At 33.3% G+C, this 18,276-nt stretch overlaps 1 protein-coding gene across 3 annotated transcripts in view; it reads right to left on the reverse strand.

Annotated features, from left to right (window-relative positions):
* The window catches only part of LOC150097647 (uncharacterized), a 219,192-nt gene that overhangs the window by 135,215 nt on the left and 65,701 nt on the right, over positions 1–18,276 (reverse strand). For 2 of the 3 annotated variants that reach the window (XM_090407257.1, XM_090407259.1), the window contains exons 6-7: positions 16,222–16,326; positions 12,586–12,660 (exon numbers count right to left, since the gene is read on the reverse strand). In XM_090407257.1, the coding sequence (XP_090263383.1) occupies positions 12,586–12,660; positions 16,222–16,326 (180 nt within the window). The remainder of the gene's footprint in view (positions 1–12,585; positions 12,661–16,221; positions 16,327–18,276) is intronic. The other variant, XM_090407258.1, reaches the window with a different exon arrangement.

Here is an 18,276-nt window from a genome sequence, read left to right on the forward strand (position 1 = left end):
GAACGCAATCAGATCGTCTGCTAGGGATCTTTCTTCTTGCTACATCCTCGTAGTCACCATTGCAAGTCTCTAGTTCATGCCTGATTGTTTTTACTGTATTCAGAGAGCATTGGGCAGCAGTCGTAATATCCTTATTTTGATGGCGGGCACGAATCATCATGATACAAGTTATTCTCTTCCATGATTCAGGTGGGTTCCAGCTATCCATCCTTTCTGACATCTTGTATGTGAATGAAGAAGGGTCCAAACTTTTAAATGAAGAGAAGTGTGTGTTAATACATGTAACTTACGGAAAAATATAATTAATTATAAATATGTGAAATTTATCCCGAACACCCTGTATACTTAAGAAACAGTTGAGAAGAACTGTGAAAGAAAAGCTTGGTGAAGAACAAGCTGGATTCAGGCCAAACAGAGGCTGTCTGAATCAGATCTTCACTTTACAACAAATAGTCGAGAAAGCATGAGAATATAACAAAGATCTGTATTTAAGTTTTGTCGATTTGGAAAAGGCATATGATAAGGTGCCAAGAGAGAAGCTATTCAATATGCTGCAGTTATATGGTGTCAATGGGGCATTATATCAAGCAATACTCAGTCTTTATTTGAGTTGTAAGTCCGCAGTTAGAATTGATGGAAGTACAGGAAGATGATTTAATGTTAAATCTGGTGTGAGACAAGGATATACATTATCCCCTCTGTTATTCATTATCTATATGGATCACATTATGAAGGAAAGTGGTATTAAACATGATATCAAAATTGGAGATGTTAATGTCAGCTCTTTGCTTTATGCGGATGATGTTATACTTCTAAATAAATCCGCTACAAACCTGCAAGATTCTATAACTAAACTGAATAGTCGTTCTAATAGATATGGTATGAAGGTCGGCAATAAAAAGACAAAGACAATGAAAATAGGCAGAATCATATAAAATGTCAACTGTGTTGTGAATGGAGAACCTGTGGAACAAGTAAAACATTTCAGCTACTTAGGCACGATTTTTACTGAAGGTGGTAAATTAAATATAGAAATAGACAACAGAATCAGCAAAGTTAGTATGAAGGGAAGTCAATTGAATAAATTCATATGGAATAAGAGAGAAATTAGTCAGAACACTAAATTAGCTGTATACAAGACAGTGTTCAAACCAGTTTTAACTTATGGAGCTGAGAGCTGGGTCAGAAGTAAAACACTTGACCAAAGACTAGAGACCACAGATATGAGAGTCCTGAGAAAGATTATAGGTGTGAAGAGATGGCATCAATGGCAATATCATATTAAAAATGAGGATATTAGGAAAGAACTTTACATTGTCTGCATCCAGGAATGCGTTAGCAGAGCTAATCTCAGGTGGTATGGTCACCTAAACAGAATGGGCGAGGAAAGATTAGCAAAACAAGTGTTCTCTGCCAGGTTGGCAGCAAAACGACCCAGAGGAAGACCAAGATATAGGTGGATTGATACGGTAAAAAGTGCCTTAGACGATAGAAATATAAGATCTGATAATGTTGGAGTCTGGACAAGTAACAGACTGATTTGGAGGAAAATTGTAGATAGGAAGTTAGTAATGATATAATTTTTTCATGTAGTACTATCATATCCTGTACACCCCTTGTGGGTACATGGCAGGAATTTGATGATGATATATATATATATATATATATATATATTTTTCATATATATTTATATATATATGACAAATACGTATTTGTTATATATATATATATATATCTGTCATATATATTTATATATATATGACAAATACGTATTTGTCATCTGACAAAATCTATCACCAGTGGTGATAGAATTTGTCAGATGATGATTAGATGGACAAAAGACTTTTTCTGTTTAATAAAAAATAACTTTCCAAAAAATCTTTTTAACTTTAAAAAACACAGATAAAACATCAATGTCAGTTTGTGGAACTCCTATTGACTTACTGGGATATATCATTAAAAAAAGAAAAGGTCTTGAGCAAGTATATATTTTGCATGATGAGTAGGATTCTGCACAGTAGGAGCTACAGTAGTATTTTCAGCAGCAACTGCAGTGTTGAGCAAAGTGTTTCAAAGCCTTTAAAGATAGCTGCTGTCACTTTCTAAGCCTACTCTGAAGGTAACAACAATCAGTAGCACATGACAGATATGGTTTTCAGTGGAACATTAGAGGAAATTTATTATTCCCCAATCTACTTGTATATAAAGGATAATAAATGTCCTATAAATGTCCAAAAACTGAAGTGATATGATATTTTTAATCTTATCACCTTTGAACATATCATATGTTCAAAGGTTATGAGATTAGAATTTCTCTATGAGACATATAAAACACTCCTAATTCAGTAGTAAACCTGGATTCTTTGGTTTGACTTATATTTTATTTTCTCCATTCTTTGTATGAACGAAACTCAAAAGAAGTTACAAATAAAGAACTTATCTCCTCATACCAAATCTGATAAACAAAACAAATAAAAAAAGAAGAAATAACATTAATAATATATTAATAATAATAATAATAGCAACAATTTTAAAATAAATTTCATTAAGAGTTAAAAATATTTAAATAAATCACATTTCACTGTTACAATTATTACTTCTACTTAGAATAACATACTTCACATAATAAACTTTCTAAAAACATGCACAATGACTAGTGATTTTGTATCTTCATGAGTATGTTAAATATATACAGCAATCCCTCGATTAATGCGCTTAATGCGTTCTTTAAAACAGGCACATTAATCGAAAATGCACTAATCGAATATAATAACCTATGGGAAAATGTATAATTCGTTCCTCAGATTTCTTTTTTGACCCTTAATTTATTTTTTAATCCAATATAATGTATCATATCTTAATAAATTAAGGTATGATACATTATATTGGATTTTTTATTGGACCATGATTTTGATAAACATATATACATAATCATCGGCAAGTTTCGCCTGCTAGAGTCTGTCTGGCTTCTTCAAGATGAGAAAGGTTATACTAACATTAAATGCAAAAACAAAAGAATGCAGTAACGACCTAAAAATCTTTTGTTTTAGCATTTAATGTTAGTATAACCTTTCTCGTCTTGAAGAAGCCAGACAGACCCTAGCTGGGGAAACTTGTCGACGATTATGTATATATGTTTATCAAAATCATGGTCCAATAAAAAAAAAAAAATCCAATATAATGTATCATATTTAGTAAAAAAAGGCCCAAATATTAAGAATTAAGGTATATCTCAGGGCCTAGTTAAAGGAAAACTATGAAGCTGAAAGATGATAAAACACATTCAGAATATAAATTTATTATTCTGCTTCTTAACAAAGAATTGAGCTAACGTAGTTTGGTGGGCATTCTGTTTCTTTTTTTCATACAACTGACGGCATGGTCTGATTACCACTTCTGCAAATTTTACTAGTTCTCTCTTCACCAGGGTCGGTCTCTAAGCATTGCTGCTTAAAAACTTTGATTGTATGAAACTATTTTCAAATTGTTTCTGTGAAACCTCTTTGGGCTTGTCAGTGATTAAATTTTCTTCATATTCTTCAGGATCTTCCTGCTGTGCATTTAAATTTAGCAGGTCGAAATCACTCAACTTCTCAGAATGAGATTTAATTAATTAGATTAATTTGAAAAGCTTCTAAAATCATTTGCACAATGTGGAAGAATGTGCTACCAAACGGCTCGCAGTAATTTTGCTAGCAGTAATTTTATTCGACTTTGTGACTTTATAACCAGGCTGAGATTTCTCTGATTTGGCTAGAAAAGTTTTGGAAGGCATTCACTTCCAATAAAAAAGGCCAGTTTCATTGACATTAAATATTTGTTGATCACAATAGTCCCCTTCTTACACAATTTTCTTCAAAATCTCTGGATTTCTCCTTATCTGCACTTGCAGCTTTGCCTGTGATTAGAACATTATGTAGGCCATTTCTTTTTTTGAAACGCTCAAATCAACCAGCACTAACGTGGAATTCTTCTTTTCCATCATTGATAGTCATTTCTTTCCAGGTTACAAAGAGACAATGCTTTTGATTTAATAAGGCCAGTGCTTAGCAGGATCCGTTTTTGGTTACAATCTTCGATCCATGTAAAAAGAAGTCTCTCTAATTCAATCATTATAATACTTTGATTTCGAGTGCATGCATGATGAACTTGAAACAGCCTCACCTTTCTCTTTGTATTCAGCAGTTGATTCACCTATTTTTGTGTCCTTGTCCTATCTTTACTCTGGACTCGCCGTGTTCATTTTTCTTTATTATTTCAAGTTTTTCTTCCAATCAGATTACTTTTTGAATCATTTTCACACTTCTATTTTTTGCTCACTAATTCTTTTACTCATCATTAAAGGTTAGGAAAATAATTTAAAATAAAAAAGCAAGGAAAACAATTGCACGAGATATGATCAGCAAAATGCTATGTAAAGCAGACGACATAAATTTTGGCAGTAAATTTGGAACATAGTGTACATGGAAATAGTGTGGTATGCCATTAAAAAATAACTTTGTAAAATGTTTCAAATTGGTAACTAAATTATTTCATCCTGGTGAGTGATTTTTTAAAATAGTTAGCCATAAAAAATGTATAGATCGAAAATTTTTAAAATCTGGAACATTTATTTTTAAGTGTATATAGGCACACTAATCAAATTTTAGAGGTGCACTAATTGAATTTGGGTATCGAAAAAAAAGGACGCTAATTGGGGGCGCATTAATCAAGGGATTGCTGTAATTTAAGCGCAATAGGTACAATTTTTAAAAATGTATTATCATTTACTGGGATCTAAATGAAAATCAATCAACATGTACCTATCATTTTTGGAGAGAGACAATTACTTTTATTACTATTATTATATTGGATGAACCTTTTTTTTGTCATTAGTATGTACATTATCCTCTTATAAATCACTAGACATTCCTTTCCCTCTGATTCTATGAAATTGGATGCAACTAAGCAATAAGCAAACTTTGTTGGCTATTATTATTTCTTTGGGCATCTCCATGGAGTCAAAGATTCATCGAGAGAAGATTGTACAACTACTCACACAATACTTATCACACTTCTTCTTGAACTCATTAACTGACAAAGTACACCTAACTGCATCTTGCAACCCATTCACTACCTTTTAAGCAAAAAATCTAGTCCTCATACCCTTCCTAACTACACTTTATACAATTTCCAGTGGTGACCATTTCTTCTCTTCCTTCCATGTATCAAAAAAGTCTCCTGTGTCGATTTTATAAAATCTCTTTTACTAACATGTTTTTATCATATCCCCTCTTTTCTGCCTATCAATTACTCACAGACAATTGATCTATCCTAATAGGGAGCATTTAATAGACCTCTTACAATCTTGGTCACTTGCCTCTGCCTCTTTTCCACCACTTCCTCATTCCCAAAGATATCCAGGCAATCAGATCTGCAGACATCCACATGGCCTTATTAAAGCTTATAAAGAGGAATAATAAATTCTTATCCCTACTCAGTATATTCTTCAAAATACAAGTAATGTGATGAGCTACTATAGCCACCTTTGCAATATGTCTATGATTTACAATTCCCTATAACCTGGGACTCATCAATTTCCTGCAGCTAGAAATGTACTGTAAACAACTTATGATCTCTTTACCCAAAGTGCACCTTATACTTAGTAATTACTGACAGCTGTTATTGTTTTTTCCCCCCTGCTGCCAGTCTAATTAAGTCATCCTGCAAAATCTCTATATCATCTTCACTGATTATCGCTATTCATAGCTTTCTGTAATCAGCAAACAACTGGAAATTTCTTCTTAAATAATTTCTTATTTAACAGAAATACAAATTAAACAGCATAGTTCAAAGCTATTTTGATATCAGTCCATCAGCCACCTTATGCAAATCATCATCTTCATATCTAACTTTATTCATTCTGATTTACATAAAAATTCCATGCAGTATGTTACTAAAGCAAAGTCCAGCAGTTGTTCTCCCTTAAGATATAAATTAGAAAAACAGCTTCATCAGAAGTCACTGTATGCCACATGATGAGTAAATGGAGTTAACAATGCTTTGGAGAGGAAATCATAGTTGGATGTCATGTGTGAAATATATAAGTATGTTTAAAATTACCTAGTCCACATTTCGAGGCTAATAAAAAAAATAAATAAAATAAAATAAAAGCTCAGAAATAGAGGTAAGAGTACAGTAAAAGGAATCAGAGATAATATGAGGGTGGTCTGAAAAGTTCTCGGCCTCGACCATAGATTGCAACACTATCGACAAGTTTTTTTTTTCTAAGTTCATACATCTGTCATAAGTATCCATGTGAAATTGCAAGTCATTCTATCAAGTAGTTTGTTTTATACAGCTGTCTGAAGCAAAAGTGTTGTCTGTATACCTTGAAATGGATAAAATTATTACTATTATTATTTTATCTTATCATGTGATTATAAAATTCTTTGTAAAAGAAGTTTAATGCCAAAAGAAATTCATTCAAAGTTCATAAAAGTTTATTGGTGCTCTTCTCCTTCAATTAAGAAATGGGCTGCAGAGTTTAAAAGTAGTACCAGCATTGAAGATGATCCATGTGAAGGACGTCCAAAAAAAAGTGTAACAATAATACCAGAAATCATTGATCAAGTGCATGATATGGTATTGGATGACCGGCAAGTCAAAGTGCATGAAATTGCTGAGACAGGCATTTCAAAAGAACGTGTAGGATATATTTTGCATGAAGAATTGCATATGAAAAAGCTTTGCGCAAGATGGATGCCGCCCTTGCTCACAGCAGATCAAAAATGCACTCGCATGAAAATCTCTGAACAGTGCTTGGAGTGTTTTAACAAAATTGATTTTGTGTGTCAACTTATTACTATGGATGAGACTTGGATTCACCATCACACACCAGAATCCAAATAGCAGTCAAAACAGTGGACAGCCTTAGTAACAAACTTGCTTGATCCACCTTTGCTACGAGTTTCCCAGTGTTGTATTACCTTACCCCAGTCCTGAAGATATTTTCAGGCGCAAACTTTGTTTGCTCATACTTGGATAAAGGATTAAACTAAATTTATTATTAGGGTTAAAAGGCTTTACCTACTCCCTATAAGCGAATGAAAGGCATTAGCTGATTGACTGTAATTTAATATGATTTTCAGATATATTTAATGTTTTTACCAAAAAATATATTTAAAACATACTTTTTTTTAAATATTGCACTGTATGGGATGGATATACATAGGCCAAGTACAAGCCTGGACTACTTTAAGAAAGGATACACTTAATACATTCTTTTTTAACATTTTAAACAATCTATAAAGAAACTTATTTTAACAGTAAGTTAGCACTCAATGGTAATCCCTCAAACAGTGTAAAAATACTTCTCCTGAACCACATGAGAAAAATGCAACAATGATCACCACTCCTATCATAACCTACTTAAGCAGTGTTCACAACATAACTGCATGTCAATACTATTCTGAATAACACTCAAAATAATTCAAACTATTGGGCAGAAAGTAATGATCTTTCTATATAAATCTCTTAGAAACAATATAATCCATTACAACTTTTGGAGTGATAGAATAATAGAAATGAGAATTAAAATAGACAGAGGCCATATGACAGTAATCGGAACTTATGCACCTGAAGAAGGAAAAGAAGAGGACTCAGAAAAACTTTTACACCCAACTGCAGAACATATTAAATAAGACCAACCCTAAGGATCACATTTTGGTAATAGGAGATCTCAACACAAGAATTGGCAATAAACCATATAAACCAAACATAGGACCTATCGGAGAACTTAACTGTAATAGAAATGGAAATAGATTAAGAGATTTTACTATAAGCAATAACCTTAAAATAATGAACACCTTCTTCAAACATAAAGACATCCAAAGATACACCCGGGAAGCAAGAGACACAAGAAGCATTATTGATTACATAATCAGCAATATCAAAATGTCAGAAATGATAATAGATACAAGAGAATACAGAGGATCTGAAATTGAATCAGATCATTACCTTTTATTCTGAAAAATAAAATGGGAACCAAGATGGAAAACAACAAAAAAAACAAGGAAAATAGAAATTTTGAATCCTTCAAAGTTAGACTTTTGGACCACAATAGTATTAAAGACTTGTACCAAAAAAGAATAAAGAACTGGATGATAAATATATAACAAAATCAGAACATAGAAGAAGTATGGTCAAACCTAAAAACCATAATGACAAAAGCTGCAAAATGAAGTTCAAGATAAAGAAAAAGTGGAAAAGAAAATGAGGCCATAGGGACTGGGATGATGAAATTAAATGCATTATTGAAGAAAAGAAAAAAAACCATATAAAAACTGGCTCAAACCTAAAAACAATAGAATCAAAAATCGAATACAGCAGAAAAAAAGCAATAGCAAAAGCAGCATGCAGGAGAATAAACAGAAACAGATGGAACAATTTTGTAACAAAATTAGAGAGAGAGAGAGAGACTGTATGCTCAAAAGACCTAATACATATAAAATCCTCAAAGATCTAAGCAATGAAACTAGAGAAAAAGCAGATATTAATACCATTAAAATAGAACCATGGCAAAATTACTACCAAGATTTATGGTATGATGAAAACATTCAAAACAGAAAACTACCCTTTGTAAACATCACTCTAGAGTGATGTTTTCTAAGGATAACTTGGAAAACATCACTCTAGAAGAATTAACAGAAGCATTAACCCAAAGCAAAACAGGAAAGGCTCCAGGAGAAGACAATATAAACTTTGAAACTTATAAAATATGCAGGACTTGAATTCTCACTCAGGTTACTTAACTTTTATAATATGATCTGGAAAGAAGGAAAATGCCCACAAGATTGGACCAAAGCAATAGTTATCCCCATTTACAAAAAAGGACACAAATCAGATTGTAAACAATTATCGTGGAATCAGCTTACTTAGTACCTGTTATAAAGTATATGCAAAATTCTTAGCATATAAACTTAAACGTATAGTAGACCTAAAATGAATAGAAGAACAAAATGGATTCAGAAAAGGCAGGTCTTGCATAGACTCTGCATTTACGTTAAAATTATTAATTGAAAAACACAGAGAAATGAACATAGAAACACACATAGCTCTTATAGATTACACCAAAGCATTTGATAAAATTATCAGAGAAAAACTATGGGAAATTCTAGAAGAATATGAAATACCAAATCAACTCTTTAGAGCCTTATATAATACATATCAAGATAATAAAATATCTCTGAAGTACAATAATTCAACATCAAGCTGGAAACCAATAAATAGAGGAGTATGTCAGGGTTGCCCTCTCTCACTGGTTTTATTTAATATATACATAGATAAAATCATAAATGAATGGAACATAACTAATGAAGGAGGATTCAAGATAAACCATAACAACAGATTAGCTACTCTCTTTTCACTGATGACCAAATAATCCTTGGAAACAATGAAGATGAACTACAAAAATCATTATGCAGTTGAAATAATCTGATAAAAACATATGGTATGGAAATATCAACAGACAAAACAAAAGTCATGGCCTTCAATGGTGCTAATCCAATAAGAAGCAAAATAGTAATAAACAACAAAATAATAGGGCAAGTAAATACATTCAAATATTTAGGTTGCACAATGTCATATCAAAATGAAGCTGATATAGAACCAAAGATATCAAACTTTTTAAAAGTAACAAGCATTATAAATAAATTTTTCAACCCAATTATGTACAAAAACACACACGAATAAGAATCTACAATACAGTAGCTAAACCAACCTTACTTTATGGCAGTGAGATATGGACAATAAAAAAAGCAGATGAAAGAAGAATTGAATCATCCAAAATGAAATTTCTGCACAGAACTGAAGGAGTCACAATAATGGACAAAATGAAAAGCAGCGAAATCAGAAAAAAACTTGGAATTACAACTTCTCTAAATGAAACAGTTATTTGCTATAGAGAAAAATGGAAAGAACACATACTGAGATTGAACAAAAGCCTAAACAAATTCTAAATTACCATCCAAAAGTTACTCAATGCAGAGGAAGACCCTTATAAAGATGGAATTGAGTCTGGAACAGGCCACTTGGCCTATAAGCCTGGAAAGGATGAAGAAGAACATTATGCTAAAGCAAGTAATGTTGTGGAATGACATATTATTTGCAAAACTGCATGCACATTGTGGCTAGTTTTCATGTTATGCAGGATGAAAAACCTGAGATTTCAAGAGGGAAAACCCTGCCACTACAAAAGTGACTGGTTAGATTTTATACAAAAGCTGCAAGGTTCTTCAAATCAATTTTAGTTAAAAAAGTACTTATAAATATTCCCTTCATACTACAGAAAAAATTGGGCAAAAGTCATCTCAATTAACTGGAAAGATTTATGCTGTGTGATTAGCATGTATGCAATCAAACCCAACAGGTGTGGGTTTAAATCCTGACATGGATGTTAGTTTATGTGAATGTCTTTAGGTGGACGATGAATTTCATTGGCTGGTGTACCACCACCACTATTTATTGGAGATGTGAAGTGATTTGAATCCAAGTATGGTTTCTACAGTTGAGATTCTGCAATTTGTATTATCTAATCCTTAGGTGGGAAGTCAATTGAATAAATTCATATGGAATAAGAGAGAAATTAGTCGGAACACTAAATTAGCTGTATACAAGACAGTGTTCAAACCAGTTTTAACTTATGGATCTGAGAGCTGGGTCAGAAGTAAAACACTTGACCAAAGACTAGAGACCACAGATATGAGAGTCCTGAGAAAGATTATAGGCATGAACAGATGGCATCAATGGCAATATCATATTAAAAACAAGGATATTAGGAAAGAACTTGATATTGTCAGCATCCAGGAATGCGTTAGCAGAGCTAATCTCAGGTGGTATGGTCACTTAAACAGAATGGGCGAAGCAAGATTAGCAAAACAAGTGTTCTCTTCCAGGTTGGCAGCAAAATGACCCAGAGGAAGACCAAGATATAGGTGGATTGATACGGTACAAAGTGCCTTAGACGATAGAAATATAAGATCTGATAATGTTGGAGTCTTGACAAGTAACAGACTGATTTGGAGGAAAATTGTAGATAGGAAATTAATAATGATGTAATTTTTTTCATGTAGTACTATCATATCCTGTACACCCCTTGAGGGTACATGGCAGGAATTTGATGATGATGATGATAATCCTTAGTCTACACAGAGTATATATGAGGGTGGTCTGAAAAGTTCTCGGCATAACAATGAAAAAACGAATTTATAATTTCAAAATTATTTTTATTTTTCAACATAATCTCCCTTAAGACTAATGCATTTATTCCAGTGATGTTCCAGTGCCATTATCCCGTCCCTAGTGGTTCTCAGTAAGACCTGAAAAATACCCCTCTACAGCTGTAATCACCTCTTGATTCGAAGAAAAATGCTGACAAGCAAGGAAGAGTTTTAGTTTTGGGAAGAGATAGAAATCAGAGGGAGCCAAATCTGGGGAATGTTAGGGTGAATGTTCCAACAATTCATAGTGTAGATCCATTAATTTTCCTATTGCCAAAACACTTCTGTGGGGAGATGCATTGTCCTGATGAAAGATGATGTTTTTCTTCTGCAAACCAGGTCTTTTCTCACGAATTTTTTCATCTAGTCTGGTTAAAAGATTGGAATAATATTCCCCAGTTATTGTTTTATCCTTTTCAAGACAAGTTTTATCCTTTGTCTTCTTTGGCACTGAACAACTGGCTTCTGTCCACTATTTTGACTGTTGTTTGGATTCCGGTGTGTAATGTGAATCCAAGTCTCATCCATGGTAATAAATCGACACACAAAATCAGTTTTGTTAAAACACTCCAAGCACTGTTCAGAGATTTTCATGCGAGTGCATTTTTGATCTGCTGTGAGCAAGCGTGGCACCCATCCTGCGCAAAGCGTTTTCATTTGCAATTCTTCATCACCGAATGAGTAGCTAAGTGCACACCCCATAAATAGTCTTTTCTTCTCTTCAATGTCAAAACGCTTCACAAACAACTTCTTTCAGTTCCTCATTGTATGCAAAATGTCATTCTAGGAGCACAACCTTCAAGATGGCCAGGTAGTAGTCAGAGGGTTCCAGATCTTGGCTATGAGAAGATCAGTCAAGCTAAATGTTGCATCTGCATTCCTTGTGTGAAAACTGGTGTGAAGTAGGGTGTTGGTGTCACGCAGGAGAAGGATCTCATTCATGTTTCTGGTAGGCTGAACTCTACAGATGTAATTTTTCAATTTCTGCAACATCTCCACATATCATTTAGAATTTATCATGGTGCCTCTCTCTCCAAAAAAAAAAAAAAAAAAAGTTCGCATAAGCAAGACTCAATTTAGTCCAAGTACACAGTTCAAAGCTGTCTTTTGCTGTGCTCACATGCCCAATCATAGTGTCACCCACTGTGGCATACCTAGAGACTATTTACTGTCCACTCAATGACATGTAAAGAGCTTTTTGTCATGTTTGAATCAAAGAAAGGAAGCATTACTTTCATACTGATCCTCATAGTAATATGAGGGACATTGTGTGGGATTGTTCACACACACACACACACATACACAATGAAAATAATGAAAAACTTACCAGTTGAGGTATCCTGACTTTTGGAGATATTTCAAGTAAAATGGCTCTCACAGGAAAGGATGGCCAATCATGAATCTGTGTGTCAAAAAAAAAAAATAAATTAAAAAAAAAAAAAAATATATATATATATATATATGTATATTTCAAACTTTAATCACTCAAAAAAGTTTAAAATGTAAAACCTTACATATTGGTGCTGTGTATGGACAAGACAGTAAAAAGAAAGGAGGAATATGTTCATTTCATTTTTTTTTTTTTTTTTTTTTGACTAGTTCAAGTTTGACTAACTGAGGGCAGAGAGTAGGGGAGACTGTTCCAAAGAACAGGAATAGATGAAAAGGAGGCTGAGGAAGTTAGTTCAGAAAGTTTCAAGTAGGACGGTAAAATCATATCAGTTGTAAATATAATGCTCATAATAATAATAGCAGCAGATTACTAAGTGCTGAAAATGATATACTGCATGCTATTAGCATCAAAATGAAATATGAACTGCTGCAGCATACCAAGTTCAATTCTAAATGTAAAAGCTGTTCCACTGAGAAGAATGATCTCCAACAGTGTTGCATATGCAAAGCTGCAGACATTTTCAGTTTTTACAGTGTACTTTCATTTTTTGAATGATATATATATATATATATATATATATATATATATATACACACACTAGGGGGGGGGCTCCACTCCCCTGACGCCTAAACACCCCCCTCCCTGAGTTCCGGACTGGTAGGCCGGTTCTCCTTCAATTCTGATGACTCGAAACAGGGGTTCCGCCCGCTTGGCATCCAGAGATATTACAGCTATGTAGGAGATGATCTTAAGATAACAGTCTCCTAAATTTTTGGCAAATTAATGCAACCATATTTGTTCAGGTTAGGTGAATTCTTCATAGCCATGGCTGACTCTAAAAATAATCTTTCTGAACTGTAACAACTTCTAAATAGCACATTGGTTTTCATCCATCTTTAGAAATGTGTGCTTTAATATCATGTTTAGACCAGCCATCTCTGTATTGTACCCTTCCCAAGTAGGTGAATCTTTCTACTTCTTCAAATTTTTCATCATTAATTGAAATTTTCATAGGCTTATTTCCTGAAGACACTGTTTTTGATTTGTGAATGCTGATCTTAGTGATTAATCCATAATTACTAAGTGCCTCAGAAACTCTATCTGTTAATTGTTGTAACTGATGTTCATTCTCTACTATTAGGTCAATGTCATCGACAAATCTGAGAATATTGATTTATCTGTCAGCAACTGTAATTCAAATACCACTATTTTCCAAGTTTATTATATATGTGCCACATTTAAGTTAAAAAGCATCAATAAACATATGCAGCCTTAATGCGAACTGCTTTTCGTTTTGAAAGGCATGCTATAATTGCCATTGATTTCTATTAACATTTCTGAGGAACAGTAAATACTTTTAATTAGGTGTACTATTTTATTATCTATTCCATACTGATTCTCCACAATGCCTCATGCCATACTGAATTGAAGGCCTTCTGTATATCTATAAAATTGTGACATAATATTTTAGTATGTCCAATAATTACAATAAGATATATTGTAATTATTATTATATTTATTATTACAATTATTATGTCCAATAAGATGTAAAATAGATTATTTATTGTAAATAAATGATCTATTTTACTCTTGTTTTTATGGAATCCTGCTTGGTTCTCTGAAAGTATACTTTCTATTTTCCTCTCAATCCTAGAGAGTAAGATTTTTAGGAATATTTTGCTTGGATGACTGATTAAACTGATAACTATTATTTACTAAAATAAAGAGCCAAAAGACTTCAGTTCGATGATGCAAAAATTATAAAAATCAAGTGGATATTAAATCCAGCACTATTTCAAAGCCAAATACAGAAACTATAAAAGTTTCGTATGAAATTTGACCAGATATAATAGAATATAACAGAATAATAGAAGATATAATACAAATGTCATTTGTATTATATCTTCAAGGTTTTTATTTGATCATTTTCAAACCTCGATTGACCAATTAGTATTAGTGAAGGTTTTTGTTAATCTATTTATTTGGAAAGCACTTCTAGAGTTCTTTCTTTGTAGTTCTTCTTCAATCTTTACACATTCATTAAGAATCTAGTTGGTTTTAGCTGTTTTTATTTTATTTCTTATTATTTTGTTTAGTTCTTTATATTTTTTACTGCTATAATTATCCTTGTTCATAGTGAATTTTGAGGTTCTCCTTTGATTCGTATAGTTGTAAATTGTCTTCTGTAATCCAGGGTTTGATTATCCTAAGAGGTTTTCCTATTATGGTGTCATCTGCTTCTAAAATTATTTTGGAAAACAGCTTGTAATCATTTTCAATACTTCTGAATTCTTCTGGGGAGATATTTTTATTTTATTTCTTATTATTTTGTTTAGTTCTTTATATTTTTTACTGCTATAATTATCCTTGTTCATAGTGAATTTTGAGGTTCTCCTTTGATTCGTATAGTTGTAAATTGTCTTCTGTAATCCAGGGTTTGATTATCCTAAGAGGTTTTCCTATTATGGTGTCATCTGCTTCTAAAATTATTTTGGAAAACAGCTTGTAATCATTTTCAATACCTCTGAATTCTTCTGGGGAGATATTCAATGAATTAATAATGTGGGATTTATACTGTTCTCTGATATGAGGTGATCCCAACTTCTCAATATTATAATTTTCTTTGTTTCTGGTTACCTTTATTTGTTTTTAATTTTAGATTCAAGGTAGTAATGATCATGCTGTGATCACTGCCAACATCAGCTCCTGGGAAAGATCTAGTCTTAGGAAGGTTAACTGATGTTTTATGTGTTATCTGAACAAGTATGTAATTAATTAAATTTGATATAATTAATTTACAATCAGTGTACCACATTGATGGAACTGTACTCAAGGAAACTGATGAAGCTAGGGATTTAGGGGTGTTGGTAAAACAGACAGTTGACGTTTAAAGGGCATTTTGTTAAGGTGGCTCATAAGATTACTTGGCTACTGAAGAACATGCTAACAAGTAGAGATAAGGAAGTTGTTATTCCTCTTTATGAGATCTTGATACGTCCACATCTGGATTATGTTCAGGTCTGATCTCTAGGAGATGGAGAAGTGGTGGAGAGGATTCAGAGGTAAGTGACCAAGATGGTGAGTGGCATGTGGAATGTTCCCTATGAGGACAGATTGAGGGTATGTGGATTGCAGAAATTGGTTGGTAGGCGAAAAAAAAGGGATACAATACAAACATTTACTCAAAGGATTTAATAGGACTGATGCAGGGGAAAATGTTTCAGCACTTCTGAATTAGTGCAGAACAAGAGATCATCCCTGGAAGTTGAGTGAAGGCATGGTTAGTAGGAATGTGAGGATTTTTCACTTGGAGAGTTGTGAATAAAAGGAATGGGTTGCCAGAGTCAGATGTGATTGCTTTGTCTGTTAATGGGTTCAAAGAGAATGATAAATGTAATGATACTTCAGAAAAAAAAAAAAAAAAAAAACTTTTTTAAAAAATTCAAAATTATGACCAGAACTCTAAATTTTAAAGGATTAAAACCTCTTTATACTGAAAACTTATTAAAGTCTCTTTGTATTGATTTCTACTTATTTTGTTTTCTGGTTCATTAATTTCTAAACACTTACATACAGAGATGGAATTCCTTCTTCTTCTTCATACAATTTTAACAATGCAATAGTGGTCGAGATGGCATAATGAAGGCCTGATAAGTCACTAGAAAAAAGTCTTAACTGAAGAATAAACAATAAATGTTAAATGGATTATCACATTAACAAATTAACTACTGGTGCTTACTCTTTATAAATGATAAATTCTAAAACATAAAATAAACCATTATATATATATATATATATAAGGGATTGGCATCCAAAAATTTCAATATGACAGAATTTGACAAAAGGACAGAATTTCGTGCCGGCTGGGGCGTCGCCCAGTTAAACATGGCCCCCATTGTTTTCACCAGGGAACCAGGACAAACAGCGAAAAGCCAGCTACTGGAAGAAATCCTAAAACTTATCCCAACTCAACATTACCAGAGTTCAAGATCAGTACTATCAACATAAGAAGCATGAATGGCAAAGAAACAGAGCTAGCTGAGGAATTGGATAAGTACCAGATCGACATAATAGGAGTGACTGAAACAAAAAAGACAAAAACTGGTGTGATCTTTCTGAGCAATAAATACACAATGTTATATTCAGGCAATGACAATCAAGGAAAAGAAGGAGTAGCCATAGTATTCAACACTAAATATGAAGCTAATCTTCTTGAATGGCAGGCAGTCTCAAGTAGAGTGATGTGGGAAAATATGAGAATGGGGGAACTGGACAATGAGACTTATTTGTGCCTATGGTCCTGAAGAAAGTTCTACTAAGGAAGAAGTGGAGGAATTTTTTGAGGCTTTAGAGAAAGCAACTGACACGAGGAAAAGTTGGTCCTTTTTGGGGATCTAAATAGCAGAGTAGGAAATGATTGTCAGATATACAAAAATATTTTGGGAAAATTTGGAGAAAAGAGCAAAGCTAATAATAATGGTAAATACCTGTTGAATTTCTGCTCAGGACGTGGACTGGTTATTACTAACACAATGTTCCAACATAAAAATGTGCACAAATTCGCATGGAGAGAAGAGGCAAGGAATAAGAAAAGTCTCACTGACTATGTTATTGTTGATAGTGATGTTTTCCTACTGGTGCAGGACACCAGAGTGTACAGAGGATTTGAAATTGGAAGTGATCACCATTCAGTCTTGAGCAGGATAAAATTGAATTTCATATTGAAAAGAAGAACATGTAAGAAATTTTAAAGAGAATAAAAGTTGAGCAGCTCTCAGATGTGAACTGTAGACTACCATGCACAAATATTATTTAAGAAAAAATGAAAGAGTTTGAGAGCAGGAACCAAACCTTGTAGATTCAGTGGCAAGCCCTAAAGAAAACACTGATTGATTCAGTCAGAGAGGTATGTGGTGGGGTTGTGTGCAAGAATAGAAAAATGAGAAATCCCTGGTGGACACAGGAAGTTAAAGAGGCAGTGAAGGAAAAGAAGAAAGCATATTAAAAAGTTTTCCTAGCAAATAAGTCTGCTTGTGCTCTTAGAGAATACAGAGACAAATATAAGAAAGCTAAATACTGTGTAAAACTGGCTAAACAAAAGTCATGGGAGGACTTTGGCAAGAACATAGAAAATAAATATCAAGAAGGTGGTAAGATATTCTGGAGGTTGTTGAAGAAGCTTAGGAATGGAGGAAAGAGTGCTGTAAAGGAATTAGAGATGATAAAAGTGACATGAAAGCGGGAGAAAAATATATCCTTGAAGTATGGAGTAATTACTTTGAAAAACTGCTAAATGAAACTTGCAGTGATGACAGCGCAGTAGTAAAAAACACTGAACAGGCATGCAGTCAGGAATACATCAAAAAAAGCCATCAAAAGCCTGAAATGTGGAAAGGCAGCAAGAGTAGATGATATTCGACCAGAAATGCTCAAGTATGGAGGTATAAAAGTCATACAGTGGATGCACTGCATACTTCAGAAGGCTTGGATAGGGGGACGAATTCCATATCATTGGAATTCGTTATCTGAGTGTTCCTGGTAAGATATATGCAAGTTTATCAACCTTCTCAACCGTTTCTCAAGTATACTTGAGAAACGGTTGAGAAGGATTGTGGAAGAGAAGTT

The sequence above is a fragment of the Typopeltis vanoorti genome, chromosome 17, assembly GCF_054136105.1.
Source record: "Typopeltis vanoorti isolate ZY-2024b chromosome 17, IOZ_Tvanoo_1.0, whole genome shotgun sequence".
Classification (NCBI taxonomy): domain Eukaryota; kingdom Metazoa; phylum Arthropoda; class Arachnida; order Uropygi; family Thelyphonidae; genus Typopeltis; species Typopeltis vanoorti.